General features: G+C 33.2%; 1 protein-coding gene across 7 annotated transcripts in view; it reads right to left on the bottom strand.

Moving 5' to 3' along the window:
• Positions 1-16,561, bottom strand: part of OXR1 (oxidation resistance 1) — an 874,541-nt gene that overhangs the window by 61,028 nt on the left and 796,952 nt on the right. For all 7 annotated transcript variants that reach the window (XM_049700414.1, XM_004282931.4, XM_004282933.4 and 4 more), the window contains 3 exons: positions 16,062-16,175; positions 7,982-8,134; positions 288-472 (listed from right to left, as the gene is read on the bottom strand). In XM_049700414.1, the coding sequence (XP_049556371.1) occupies positions 288-430 (143 nt within the window). In that variant the 5' untranslated portion in view covers positions 431-472; positions 7,982-8,134; positions 16,062-16,175. The remainder of the gene's footprint in view (positions 1-287; positions 473-7,981; positions 8,135-16,061; positions 16,176-16,561) is intronic.

Raw genomic sequence — 16,561 nt, 5'->3', positions numbered from 1 at the left:
TGAATTTACCTGAATAAAATGGGCTGGTAAACATTGAATTAAATGAGTACTATAGGTTACTTTTAAATATCAGGTTCTCTGACCAAATACACAAATATAAATCTAAAACAATTCCTAACCTAGTGCAGTAAGAATAATCTTTTCAATACTACATATAATTTGTTTCATTAATGATAAAATGAAAAGCAGCTATAATAAAACTATTAAAAAATACTTCAGAGTTATTAGACCAGGGTCAACTATCTAGATGAAATAAAATTGCAAAGGAGTATAAATATCACTCTTACATGGGTAAGGATTCCTTTATTTTGCTATCGAAAATTTCTTTGTACATTGCAGCTGACATCACCTCTTCCATTGGACACATGATGCCATATTCCTCACAGCCATTCTCTTGAACCAAGGGGTCAGTTTTATGTGGATCAAACATTATATTATTTGGTGTAACTAGCAACACACCGCTGACTGTGCCCTAAGATGAAAAAAGAAAATAATGTTTAAACTTCAAAGTTTAAATTTTCAAAATTATTCTAGGTATTTTTATTTCCAATGTTAGGCCATCTACCACATATAAAAGTAGTATAGTCAAGCACTATGGCATTCTCATGAAAATGTTTTTAATAACACCCAAATTTTCCCAGTAAATTCTCCTTGTTAGCAAAGGCAAAATACAAAGAATATCATATTCACCTTAAATCAATCAAAACAGGAATTAAAATTTGCAGCCTCAGTAAAATGCTGAGTTATATCAGCAAGATAACTTCAGTAACATAAGAAGGATTGTAAAGTCCTTCAAGGCATGAGCCATGTTTTACATTAACTTGCATACAGCCTCCTGCGTTCTTCCGTCACTACAGGTATCAAATGGTTTCATGCACACACTGCAGGTTTAATAAATAATGTGCTGATAACTCAATCCATTATAAAAGGAAAATAGTATAATCTGTTTAAAATATCTTTAAAAAAAAAAATCTCCATTTCACTCGATTCTGCTACTGCCTAGTTATGTGACCTCTGGCAAGCAAAGCCTCTGGGGTTGTTTCTTCATCTGTAAAATTAATTAGATTAGATTACTTCTAAGGCATACAGTAATTATTTTAATCATGAAAAGCTATGGAATTTTAAATATATTTATACAAATAGTGATACAAATATAAAGAGTCCAACCCTCTCATCTTACAAATGAGCAAACAGAAGTACGTAAGAAGCTGATCCCACTAATATTAGCTAATGTTTCTTGAATGCTTTGTATGTACATGCTTTATATATATTATTGTTCATTTATATATATTATTGTTCAATTATAGCTCTGAGATGAGAATACAGGTGGGGAAATTAAAATTGAGAGAGGCTAGGCAATTTGTCCTAAATAATAAATAACATAGCTAACTAATAAGTGGCATGACCAAGATCCAAAATCCAAGCAGTCCATGCTTTTTACTATAATCTTTTCACATCTGAGTTACAAACAATAATCACTTCAACTCAAGTACCAAATACTCCTTAATCCTATTATTTTATTTATTTTTATTGAAGTATAGTTACTTTACAATGTTGTGTTAATTTTTGCTGTACAGTAAAGTTATTCAGTTATGTATATTCTTTCTTAATCCCATTTTCAAACTCCCATTCCACTACATCCTGTAAGAATAAAAATAAAGAGCCAGACAGAATTCTAAAACTAAACCAAATAATTACTTCAAAGTTGTCTTTTTTTTCTGAAGATACCAATAGAAAAACTTAAATATTGCTTGATTTGGTATCACACCCTCCTTCCAAGTCCATATTCAGCTCTGTGAATTTATCTGATTTAACTTTAAGAATGTAAAACTTAAGTTATGACAGACACTAACTTTAGAAACAAAAAAATAAAAAGAAAAATCCTACTAAAAATGGTCACCCAATCACAAATGAAAAAAAGTTATTGCCAATGTTCGAGATTATAAAATACGCTTATTATTTACAGTAACTGCATGCAATACTGGAGAGAAGAATACGTGTGTGTGTGTGCATTTTGGTGGAGGAAAGGGAATCAGTCTCAAACTCTGACTAGTATTTCTTTTAGTTCAGACCACAGACCTCCTAAATAAGGAGGAACTTTATGTAAACCATAGCCTAATCATCTTTTGATCAATATTTTATTTTATTGTTTTTTAATATCTTTATTGGAGTATAATTGCTTTACCATGTTGTGTTAGTTTCTGCTGTATAACAAAGTGAATCAGCTATATGTATACATATATCCCCATATCCCCTCCCTTTTGCGTTTCCCTCCCACCCTCCCTATCCCACCCCTTGATCAATATTTTAAACAGATTCATATATATTATGTATTCCTGGATCACATGCCAACGGAAATCAATGAGTGATGATAAAATATGTTGCAGGGACATTTACAACTGCCAGGGATAATCCAAGAAATAAATAATCAAGAGTAGAGTATATACAATATAAAAAAGCTGAAAGATTTCCAATCTTTAATACCTTCCTCTATCTCACCACGTCTACAAGCAAGTTATTTGAGAAATGAAGCCAAACAATCAGTAAGGATTAAGGAAAGCAAACTTCAGGTTCTCTGAAAGACTTCAGGTCATTCTTGATTTCATAAATTTCATCTGAGCATTAGTTTTAAATGATGATATAATATTTGGTTCACTGGCATAACACTACATCTTTTGCTTTAAAGGATTTTCATTAAAGACAATGATTACTAGGTATTATAGAAAAGGCCCAGTGTAATAATAATACTTTAATTCACTATACACATGAATACTATAATCTTAGTAGTGTAATTATAGAAACCATTTGAAAGGTCTCTCAAAACCGTACTTCTACTACTTGGATTACAAGGGGCTTGAAGCCCTATAGCTTAACACTGGAATGATCAATCTGCTAGTGTTATATTCCAGGAATTCACCCTTATTTGCTACTACTGAAGGATGCACTGATATATTCTTCAAGCTTCTTTCCCTCTGCCTTTAGCTGGAGCTCTTTGAGGTATTCTGTGAGATGTCAGGTGTCTCCATAAATCAAAAGAGATGGCCATGAGAAACATTACAACACAAAATTCACAAAAATCTCTTTAGAAAGTAGCCTCTCAAATTCATTTGCCCAAGATCAAATCTGAAATCATAAACTCATACTAAACCATTAACACTTCATTCTTTTTAAATACTGTTTCATAAATGTAGACATATTTTCAGGAGCAAGAGCATACTGTAAGTAAGAGATTTCCAATTACCATATCTTAATCCACATGACCTTCAGAAACTTTAAGCACTTACTTCCCTTTAGTATTAGTAACTTCCAATTCCTTATGTGCAATTACTTGACTAATCTTCCAAGAAGGAATTATTTCTATTAGAAAATAAAGTCTATTTCTAAAAGAAAAGTTACCACTTATATTTCAATATTTCTGTAAATACTAAAAGATAAAAGATTATGATTTGGGAACTCATTCCAGGAGAAATAAAAGCTTGTACTGATTTTTTTTTCAGTCTTAAGTCCACAGTAATTTAACCATTACAATAATTGTTGATAAATTTCCATAATTTTATATAAATAATCTTTACTACAATCAACCTGTAAGAAGAAGAAAGAAGATGACTTGTATGAGAAAGCATCTTTTCCTGCTTACTTTCTTACAAGAGATTATGTTTCAAGAACACCAGTGCAAGCCATTCCTAACCCTGCCAATGACTTTATCTTTTCTTTGATTCTTAAACAGAATTGTTATTCAAATACTTCCAACTAAAATTTTGCTTCTAGCCAAGAACTAATTCTGCCTAAAGCTACTAAAACACATAAAATACATGAAATAACTCTTTTCCGATACTATAATGCTGAATAAGGGGAAACAAATAAGATGAGATCTACAAATGCCCCAGCACACTGGGTGGAGTCTCCTGGCCACAGACAGAGACAGGAAAGGAGAGAACACTCCCTACTGAGAAAGCTTTGGAGATCTACAGAGGATTCTTTTCCAAGGTTCCAGCTGAGGACTGATTGCCACCTGTGCGAAAGCAGCTATCCAAGGATGAGAAAAAAAGCACTCAAAAGAAGCTGAGAAAACAATCCCTAGAGTCCACAGAGTCAGAAATAGTTTGTGTTCTCACCAACCAGAGCAAAAACCCTTGTAATTTACAGCACCTCAATACTCAGAAGGGTATTATCTCAGTAAGGGGAAAACTAGCTAGACTTAAAAGCTGCTCTGGTCATGCCTAACAAAACTTAAAAGCAAGCCATGATAGGATGAAGCTGTTTCCAAGAAACAACCATGTCACAGAAAAATGCGCAAGAATATGTATAGAAATACAAAAATATCCAGCACCCAACAAGATAAAATCCATAATATCTGGTATCCAATTAAAAATTACTAGGCATGCAAACAAACAGGAAAATATGGCTCACAGCAATAACAAAAATCAATGAACTGAAACAAACCCAAAAGTGGAAGAGAGAAAAGAATTGGTAGAAAAAGACATTAAAACAATTATTTTAACTATAGTCCATGTATTCAAGAATATAGAAGAAAGATTTTGCGTGTTAAGTAGGGATGTGGAAGATATAAGCGACCCAGTTTAAACTCAGAGGTGAAAAATACACTGGATAGAATACCAGATTAGATTTGGCAGAAAAATTAATTACTGAACTTCAAGATACAGCAATTGAAATTGTCCAAAATGGAGACAGAGGAAAAAAAAGAGCAGAGTATCAGTAAGCTATGAAGCACATCATCAAGCAACCTAAAATATGCATAACTGGAGTTTCCAAAGAAGAGGAGAGAATGGGGGAGAAAAAACATTTGAAGAAATATGGCCAAAATTTTTTCAAATTTGATGAAAACTATAAACCTACAGATCCAAGAAGCTGAACGAACCCCAAGGAAAACAAATATGAAACACACACCAAGGCACATCATAATTAAACTGCTCAACAATATCAAAAAAACAAACAACCCAATCAAAAAATGGGCAGAAGACCTAAACAGACATTTCTCCAAAGAAGACATAGAGATGGCCAAAGGCACGTGAAAAGATGCTCAACATTGCTAATTATTAGAGAAATGCAAATCAAAACTACAGTGAGATATCTCCTCACACCAGTCAGAATGGCCATCATCAAAAAAATCTACAAACAGTAAATGCTGGAGAGGGTATGGAGAAAAGGGAACCCTCCTACACTGTTGGTGGGAATGTAAATTGGCACTATGGAGAACAGTATGGAGGTTCCTTAAAAAAGTAAAAACAGAACTACTATATGATCCAGCAATCCCACTACTGGGCATATATCTGGAGAAAAACATGGTTTGAAAAGATACATGCAGCACTCCAATGATCACTGCAGCACTGTTTACAACAGCCAAGACATGGAAGCAACCTAAATGTGCATCAACAGATGAATGGATAAAGAAGATGTGGTACATATATACAATGGAATATTACTCAGCCATTAAAAAGAATGAAATAATGCCGTCTGCAGCAACATGGATGGACCAGGATATTATCATACTAAGTGAAGTGAGTCAGACAGAGAAAGACAAATATATATTGCTTGTATGCGGAATCTAAAAAAAAAAAAAAGATACAAATGAACTTATTTACAAAACAGAACAGACTCACAGACACAGAGAACAAACTTATGGTTACCAGGGGGGAAAGGTGGGGAGGGAGGGATAGACTGGGAGTTTGGAAGTGATCTGTACTATATTTAAAATAGATAACCAACATTGTATGCCACAGGGAACTCTGCTCAATATTCTATAATAACCTAAATGGGAAAAGAATTTAAAAAAGAATATATATGTAAAAAAATAATAACAATAAAATTAAAAAAAAATCAACTTGCTCAAAATCAGTGATAAAGACATCATCTTAAATGCAAAGAAAAATATATATTTTATACAGCACACCAAATACAAAAGTAATAGAAGACTTCTCTTCAGAAACAGTGCAAGCCAGAAAACAGTAGAGATTTGAAAGAAACATCTTTAAAGTTCTGAAAGGAAAAGAAAACCCTGTCAACCTAAAATTCTATGCCCAGTGAAAATATCTTTAAAAAGTAAAGAAAATACCAAAGCTATATGAATAGCAAATAAGCAAATGAAAAGATGCTCAGTATCATAAGTCAGTAGGGAAATGTAAATTCAATGAGTTACCACTAAAGACCAATAAGCATAATTAAAATCTAAAACACTGACCACGGTGAATGCTGGTGAGGATGTGGAGAAACAGCAACTCTCAGTGACTGCTGGCAGGAATGGAAAATAACACAGCCACTTTTGGAAGGCAGTTTGGTAGTTTCCTACAGAGCTAAACACAGTCTTACCACACGATCTAACAATCACATGTCTTAGTATTCAACCAAAGGAAATAAAAACGTATACAAAACCTGCATATTAATGTTTATAGCAGCTATCTTCATAAGTGTCCAAACTTGGAAGCAACCAAGATGCCCTTCAGTAGGTGAATGGATAAACTGTTGTACTGTACATCCACAGCGATAAAAACAAATGAGCTGTCAAGCCATGAAAGATATGGAAGGCTCTTAAATGCATACTGCTAAGTGAAAGAAACCACTCTGAAATCATTCAATCATACTTTATGATTCTAACTGCATGACACTCTGTAAAAGGCAAAACTATGGAGACAGAAAAAAGATCAGTAGTTTCCACGGGTCCAGAGGAAGGGATGGATGAACAGACAGAGCACAGAGGATTTGGGAGACAATGAAACTATTTTGCATGATACTGTAATAGTGGATACATGTCATCATACATTTCTCAAAACCCATAGAGTGTATGACACAAAGAGTGAGTTCTGATGTAAACTATGGAAACCCACTTTAAGTGTAAGACACAGTCTCAAAGTAAAAAAATGGAAGAGATAAATCAAGTTAACACTAACTGAACAGAAGCTAAGTGACTACATTTGTATCCATCAAAGCAGACTTCATAGCAAAGAGTTTTACCAAGAATAGTCTTTCATAATTAAACAAGTCCATTCATCAAGACAATATAAGAATCCAAAACATTTTTATACCTAACCACAGAGTTTCAAAATACACACAAAAAAACTGATAGAACTAGAAGGGGAAATAGACAAATCCACAATTATAGAGGTATTTCAACATCCTTCTGTCAATAATTGATAGAACAAAAAGACAGAAGATCAATAGTAACACTCAACTTGATTTAATTGACATTTATAAACTATTTCTCCCAACAACAGCAGAATACACATTCTTTCCAAGTGCACATGTAACACGTATCAAGATATAATACATTCTGCACCATTAAACGTTAAGCCTACAAATAGTAGTATGTTCTCTAACCACATGGAAAAACATTAGAAATCAGTAACAGAAAGATATCTTGAAAAATACCAAATATTTGGAAACTAAGAAACTTCTAAATATTCCATGGGCCAAAAAAGAAATAAAGAGAAAGTATTATGAACTGAAAGAAAATGAAAATACAACATATCAAGACTGTGGATTCAGTTAAAACAGTACATAGAGGGAAATTTATAGCACTAAACACCTATTTCAAATACCCATAATTTATGAATTACGACTATGAAGAAATGGTTCCCACGTGTGACTTCTCAAGTGGGTATCATACTATAATTACTTTCTTAGCAACACCTGGAGTTTATTTTGACTACTGTACTTTACTATAATTCCCTCTGCAGACTAGAAGTTCTCTGTTTTAGAAAAGCAGCAACCTGTGGTAGATAAAACACAGATTCAAACTGGGTTTGAATTCTAGCCAGGACAGAGAAACCCTGGACTCATTAACCTTTTCTGAAAGTTTTTTTTTTTTTTCCTGTGAAGAAGGAATAGGACTGCCTATTTCACAAGATTATTTTAAATTGATCATCATGTGCTGATGCTGATGACTAAAAATGTAAATGCAAAACTGTCATATTTTAGTAATAAATAAAAAATGATTAAAAGTTTTTTCTAAAGTTTTATCCATTACCTTGCCACTGGTAATATATCTGCAATTAATTTTAAGAAATTTCTCAGTAAATGCTTCTTCCTCCTCAGAAGTGGAAGATACAACTCGTGCAGGTCGAATACCAGTAAAAGCAGATGAGAGAGTTTCTTCTTTCGGGTGGACTACATCAGGATTCTTTAAAAAAAAAAAAAAGATAAAGACACTTCAGAGAACTAAATAAAACTAAGCACATTGTTAAATGCAAATGCATAGCTCTCCCCAGTAAGTGTTCTTCCTTCTCATCACATTCTGTAGAACAGCTCAAAACGTTTTTATGTAAAAAAATATGGGAAAGATGGCTTCCCTGGTGGCGCAGTGGTTGAGAGTCCGCCTGCCGATGCAGGGGACATGGGTTCGTGCCCCGGTCCGGGAGGATCCCACATGCCGCGGAGTGGCTGGGCCCGTGAGCCATGGCCGCTGAGCCTGCATGCCCGGAGCCTGTGCTCCGCAACAGGAGAGGCCACAACAGCGAGAGGCCCGCGTACCGCAAAAAAAAAAAAAAAAAAAATATGGGAAAGAATGTCACTTCTTTTACATTTGGTAAAGATCTTAATACAGCTTAAACTTACATTTTTCAATTATTTTTTTAATGGGAATATATATATACTGGTTATAATACATATGTGTTTGTGTGTGTGTGTGTGTGTGTGTATACACACACATACACATTCAGTTGCTCCTGAATCAAATCACTGGTCCTGATCATTTAATATATCCCTCAGGTGCTGGGAGCAGAGAAAAGGTGAGTGCTTGTCTGTGAAACCTAGGAATTCAGCAGAATCCATTCATTGAAGAGCCTGTTAAAATCTCAAGCTATAAAGAATTTATCAGTACCATTTTACAAAGTATTAATTAGTTAGATCATAGGTTTTTAACTTTTTTGATGCCATGGACCATTCCCACAGTGAAGCCTATAGACCTCCTTTTCAGAATGTTTTTTTTTAATACTCAAAATATAGAATTACAAAGAAAAACAATTATATCAAAACAATTATCAAAACACTTTTTAATCAGAGATATTTTTATTTATAGATATATACACTTCTTTATTAATACATTAAATAACAAGATCTAGTGATGACTCATAACGATAATTTTGAAGTACATGGCCATAAACAACATTCTGTGATATCTACAACAACTCTAAATGGATTTGAAAATATGTGAGTTCTAGGGCTTCCCTGGTGGCGCAGTGGTTGAGAGTCCGCCTGCCGATGCAGGGGACACAGGTTCGTGCCCCGGTCTGGGAAGATCCCACATGCCGCGGAGCGGCTGGGCCCGTGAGCCATGGCCGCTGAGCCTGCGCGTCTGGAGCCTGTGCTCCGCAGCGGAAGGGGCCACAACAGTGAGAGGCCCGCGTACCATTAAAAAAAAAAAAAAAAAAAGAACTGAAAATATGTGAGTTCTATTGGAGACAAAGTCACAGGTATTCCTGGTGCTTTTCTATAGTTTGCTGCTTATATTCTTAATCTTTAAAAATGCTAGATTTCACTTAAAATTTTTTCTATCCAAGTTCACAGAACTCATAGTTTTCCCAAAGTTCACTATTCTGTACAAATGTAGGAAGGTTAGACAGATGCCTTTTAATCTTTGTTTTAAATACCTCCACAGAGGCATTTCATACCTTATAAGTAAATGCACAATGCCTTATATAATAGTTTTCATAGTAGCAAGGTTCTTCAGAGCTTTGAACTAAAATCTGCCACTCTGTAATTAATACCTAATAGTTATTATTTGCCCTTTTGAAATAATAAACAAGACTGCTTCCTCTTCAGTCTCACAGACTTTGAGATACTTGAAAAGAACTATCAAATTTTAACATGACTTTTTCTACTCTAATAAATGCATCTAATTCCTTAAATTCTGTCCTATATAGGACAGAATTTGTAGACTTCCTTTCTAAATTTCATATACCCTTCCTAAAATATAGGGCTGAATCCCAAGCACTTGGGCAGATACTCAACAGACATTTTTTGAAGGTAGACCAGTTCAGAACACTGCAAAACAGCTACATCTGATATAATTATATTTTTAAAAAACCTAAAATGGAATTATATTTTAACAGCTGCATGATACTGTTATAGCATTATTATCAATCTTTTCATTTTGTGATACAAACTAATAACTTTACATTCATCCTGTTGTCTCTGGTAGTTACTGTATCTAAGAGTTTTATATCATATATAAATTCATTTAGCACAGATAATTAAATAAGGGACATTAATAATATTAATTGATATTTATGAATATCTTTATATTTAAGTATATTATAAAGACCATTTCACTTTCAAATCATTCATAAGGTATATACTATTACCTTAATTTTTAAGGAAACGTATGCTTGTCCAAATTCAGTAACTTGCCCAATGAGTAAGATGAAGCTGAGATGAAAACCCATGTTGCCAACACATGAACTAGTGAGCTTAACTGCACTACTATATGCTTTCCATTTCAAACATTCTTCTAAAAGATTGTGTGCAGAGGGGAAAAAAAAAGCCAATACAGAGCTATCACAGGGCCCCCTGCAAACTGGCACAAAGCAATACACAAATTTTGTCTATGACTGTTCAGTTACTCCCAAATCAGGTGACAACAGTATCTACTAAATAACCATATTATTCACAGAAACTGTATCAGGGTACATTGTCAAATATTTTCCTTAAACATATACCTCATAGAACAAGATCTCTGAGGTTCCTTCAAAGCCTCAAATTCTACAACTCAGTATCAATAGCAATCCCAACTTGTCAAAGTAATCCTATTAAAAAGAATACATGAGATTAGCTTAACGAATGCTCAAAGTATAGCATAAAAGAGTATTTCTTTAAAAGAGATCAAAGTTGTTTAGAGAAATCATAATCAGACCTCATTTTAACTTACATACATGTACATGGATCCAAAGTATCAGTATCTCCGTATCTCTGTGAATTTACAGATTCTGTTTCTTAATAAGGTGATTTGAATAAGCTTATTTGAGTGCTTTCTGAAGCTTCTTTGTGCAATTTTGTTTTAGCCACTAGGGATGGAAAGGTCCTTAAAAATACAGGATTATAAACATTTATTTATCAAGCCTCAATTGTCACCTCAATTGTTCAAATGTGCAAAAGGAAAGCAATGCTATGGCAAGTGACCCAAAAAAGTTGACTTATGGTCATCTTTTTTGTACAATATGATTAAATATTATATAATTTGTAGAGTATTATTATAAATCATTACCATAAGCTAATTAGCAACTCCAAACTCTCCTTTTCCCATGCTGCCTTGGCTTTATGGAGTTTTTGTTCTTTAGTGATTGAAAATACGTAGAAATGTTCTCTGGTAACATGTAGGTAAGGCATACAAAATTTGAGAAGGAAAAACCATACAGGCACAGAAATACCAACATTTATATTTATTTCATACAAACATATATAATATATAATCTAAAATAAAATGTTTATTTTTAAAGTAGTGAATATTATGTTTCTTCACTCAATCCAATAAATATGATGGGTACCATTTACTTCCTATAAATTGTTATGTTTAACTATCACTCTCAGAATTTATTTAAACTCCACTTAAGAATTTGAGGCTCTTAAAACAAACATACAGAATAAAATACAACACAAATAAAAAATAAAAATATCAGAGTGAAGAAAAAATAAAATGCAATTTTAAGTGTTGTACTTGGAGTTTTGGACCTGGCACTGAGCTTTTTAGCAACCAGGTTAAAAAGCAAAGAAGGATCAATTTTTAAATTCTAATTATGAGAACAATGCTTGCTTTCAGAATCTAGAAGAAAACTCTCACCCAGTAATTTAACTATTTATTTGTGATATTACAAATACAGAGATTTCTTCTATATAAAGAAATGCTTTCCTAAAAATCTATATAAATACAAAGTCGTACTATGACGTTTTATGTTTTCACATATTTCAAATATAAAATTTTGTTCTAAGAATGTAAGACTAAGGTATAATTATAGCACCACCATTTAAAAAGTACATATTAAAAAATTATAATCCCCTAATAAACTGTTGGTATTTAAGTTTAAAAGCACCAAAGCTAAATTATATTATACAATATATAGGTAACATATAATCCATGTGTTATTTATACATACGGCATTTATAGTTGTTTAACTTTATTTTAATATAATATGTAATATATAAACTTATGTTTATTATATAATAAAGTATATATACTTACATATGAAAATTTAGGTTTAAAAGCATGAAATTTAAAATCATAATTTATATATTATATATCAGATAAAATATATTTTATATATTATATATTTTAGTGATTTAAAATTTATTTTAAGTTTAAATATATAATATTATACACAGAGAGAGAGAGGAAGGAGGTGGAAGTAAGGAAGAAGGGAAAGAGGGGAGAGGAATGCTTGTGACTAGTTTAAGGATGGCATATGTGAGAACAATTTTTGAAGCATATGCTATATTTAATCTCTTCAAACTATATTGATATTTCTAACTAAAATTTTTTTAACTTCTTGCATGTGTGCTATTACTTTAATGTCTGTTTTCAGGTATATAAGTTCAGGATGTCAATGAATTATGTGATTAGTATAATTAAAATAGAGGGAGGTTTATTTTATTAGATTTCACAAATATTCTCAAGATCCCCAAAACCCTGTAAGAAATTAACATCACTCTTTTATACATTTTCTCATCTATATGTAAAGAGAATAGTCACTGAATGTCTTTTTTAAAAAAATCTTATTTGACTAGAGTTAGAAAACCTTCTAAAGTTCCCTGACTAAACAATGTGGTTCTCTTGAAATTTTATAAAAGGCAACATTATGACACTTCACTGTGTCACCCAAGAAGATATGCTGAAGTCCTAACCCCCTACCTCAGAATGCAACCTTATTTGGAAATCAGCTTTTCACAGATGAAGTGAGTTAAGCTGAAGTCACACAGGAGGAGTAGAGTGGACCCTTAATCCAATTTAATTGGTTTCCTTATCTGAAGAGGAGACCACTATGTGAAGACACAAACACACAAGGAGAAGACAGCCATGTGACTACAAAGGCAGAAACTGGAGTAATCTGTCCAACAAGACAAGGAATGACAAGGATTGTGGGCCAACACCCGATGCTAGAAGAGGCAAGGAAGGATCCTCCCCCACAAGGTGCTTGCCAACATCTTGATTCCAGACATCTAGCCTCCAGAACTGTGAGGTAAGTTTCTGATTTAGACCACCCATTCTGTAATCCTTTGTTACAGCAATCCCAGGAAATTAATACAGGCAAATAATAATTTTTTAAGTTACATAAACAGAAGAACAACATATTTAAAAGTCCAGATAATCTTAAATATTGAGGGAAAAAAAGCAATGCTTTTGTTCACCTTTTAATCATTTTAAGCAATACTTCCGATTATCTGCTTTACTTTTATTTTTGCTTTGGTAAGCAAAAATTTGCTACATTACTTCCACATAACTCTTTACTACAAACTTTCTAGTTTCTACAATTTAGGACACATATATTTTAGTTTTAGATTGTATGTCTCAGTCACAGAGAATCTGTACTGCTAATCCTTACCCTTTCATCAATTAGTTCAAAAAGTGGTTAAGAATATAACACAAAACCTGGATGTAGACTGTCAGGGTTTAAATCTCAGCTCTACCACTCATTAAGTATGTGACCTTGTGTACATTACTCATTCTCTCTATGCCTTAGTTTCCTCATTAATAAATGCATAGTAAGTACTTTTTCAATGTTAATAGTAACTGTAGCAGAATAATTGCCTATGCTTAAAAAGAAGCTTTTAATGTGCCTAAACTCTATTAATGCTTTATATATTTTCTCCTGTAAGACCTTCTAGGCCTTCCATAGAATCTCTTAGTAGTATTTTTTTCAAAATTATATTTTCTTACTACCATGAAATATAATTTCAAAATTATATTTTCTTACCACATTATAAGTACTCTACTTTTCTTATTATCTTTTAGACTTATTAGAGTATACTAAAGAGTGTTTTATATTAAAGAGAATACAACTATCTGCTAGCCCATCTTTCAGTGGAGTATAGTAACATAAGCCAAAATTAAAAACTATTTAAAACCATTTCACTTTTCCATATTATTTATTTAAAATTCTTTTTTCTCTGAATTCCATCCTAAATATATCACACTAGTAGTTCTAGCCTAAAATGGCATTAGCATAATAAATAAATTTAAGATGCAGAGAGGAGAAATCAAAGGAGATAAACAAAAGAGGTTTTTATATTTACAAAAGAATGTTAGATTAAAAAAATTTTACAAAATGATAGTGCAAAAGTGACAGGTTTTACTACACTCACAATGATTGAATATTACTTATCTTTTTGGGTTGGGTCCAATTATTTACTGATCGATAGTAGTTTCTGAGCTATCAATTTCCAGCTATAAAGTGCTAGTAAAAAACCATGGGCTCTGGACTCAGACTATCCACACTGGAATCCTAATTCAGGTAAGTAGTCTAGCTTTTCACAATTTTGCTTTAGGGCATGGAACACAAGCTAAATTAACTGAAGGCTACACTGCTCTCCTTTGTCACTGCCCCTTATGAATATATCTGTTAAGTCCCATGGGACAATGGCATGGCCATGTTCAAAAAGGTCCAGTAACTGTTTGGTCCAGTATCATTAGAAACTGACTTCCATTTTCGTCAATGATGAGAATAAATGTAATACATTCCTTTCATGTAGCTGTATTCTAAAGTAGTTGTCATTTTTACAAGATAGCCAGCAAATAAAACATTTGAAAAAGACCCCCTTTCTCCCTCCCTCCCTCTCTCTCTCTCTCACCACAAACACACAGAAAAAAGTCCCTAGGCAAGGAGACAAATACTTATTAATAATATCATGTCCTTTACTCCATGAGAGAAGTGGAACTAGTCTAATACTACAGCTTAGAAACTAATAATTCCTAATAATTTATAGGCAAATTAACATTAATAATTTGTGTTTTGTTACCAGTGTGCCATTTGGTATCCTAAACTTGAGTGCAAATTGGGGCAGAGAAAAGGATGTCTCCTAAAATCAGCATAGCAACACAGAAGAATCTCTCACAGGAGTCTAGCCAGTTAATGGAGAAATAACCTTTTACATGTAAACATAATCATTGGGTCATTATGAAAATGGGAAATTATGATTAGTATTCATTTACACAGGAAAGGCACAAAAAACATAATTCCTGTTGGAGGAATTTTAATCAAAATTATTAAAGTTTTTTTCCTTGGAATTCATTTGTAAAATGTAACATATAGAACATCTATTCCTTTAAAATGCTAGATAAATTAATATACTATTAGTTACTCCAAATTAATATTCTGAAGAACAACTAAGATAATAATTTTTTTTTTTCTTTGGCAGTGCTGTGCAGCATGTGGGATCTTAGTTCCCCAACCAGGGATCGAACCCACGCCCCCTGCAGTGGAAGTGCGTAGTCTTAACCACTGGATTGCCAGGGAAGTCCCCATAAATTATTTTTTTAAAGTGTGCCAATAATGAACTCAAGAGTTTTAAGTATTATATAAACATTCACAGAAACTCAAATAAAAATCAAATTGGGGGCTTCCCTCGTGGCACAGTGGTTGAGAGTCTGCCTGCCGATGCAGGGGACACGGGTTCGTGCCCCGGTCCGGGAAGATCCCACATGCCGTGGAGCGGCTGGGCCCGTGAGCCATGGCCGCTGAGCCTGCGCGTCCGGAGCCCCACAACAGTGAGAGGCCCACGTACCGCAAAAAAAAAAAAAAAAATCAAATTGGACATGGACTTCCTATCATGATATACTCATGTTTGTTAAGTAAAATTCCTTTCTTAGTTAAATTATTATATGATATTCATAAAACGGCTGATGAATATCTTTGGATTACTACTACCACCAACAATAATCAATTTAAACTGTCTGATTTAATAAGAATGTTTCACTTTAAAAACCGGGATTTACAAATTTAATTAACAACCTAAAAAGGTAAAATTTCGTTCAAGCCATAGGCAAAGTAGGATTAAAAAAATGGTGATATATACAAATACAGTGACATTTCTTGATAGCTTTGAAAAGAAGGGAAACTTACAGTGGTCTTATCAAGTTCAGCCTCGGATGATGTTGGTGACAAAGGACTTATGGGGCTTAGAGACGGGGAGCTCTCAACACTGGAGACATATTCAGGATCAGGAACATATAAAACCTGGAAGAAAATATTCACATAAAGATTTAGTCAAACTAAAATATTAATAATCAGATGGTATTCTCTAAGCGAGCACCATTAACAATGACCTTCAGAAATAAATTTTAAAAATTAAAACCTTCAGATTAAAACAATGTTTATTACCGAAATAACTGTAACAAAATTTTAAAAAAGATATTTAATTTAGATAAGTTTGATAACACAAACTGTGGGCAACAGTGAGGGGAAACAGTAATTCTTAAAAATTATGGGTGTTCCCCTTAAAGGACAATTTGTCAACAGCCAGCAAAGCTTAAAATGCACATATCCTTTAACTGAGCCATTTTACTTCTAGGACTTGACTTTATAGATATACGTGCATATAAAGAAAAAGAGAAACAAACAAG

This window comes from Orcinus orca, chromosome 17 (assembly GCF_937001465.1).
Source record: "Orcinus orca chromosome 17, mOrcOrc1.1, whole genome shotgun sequence".
NCBI lineage: Eukaryota > Metazoa > Chordata > Mammalia > Artiodactyla > Delphinidae > Orcinus > Orcinus orca.
Note: the sequence above shows the minus strand (reverse complement) of the source record. Positions and strands in the feature narration are given on the sequence as shown.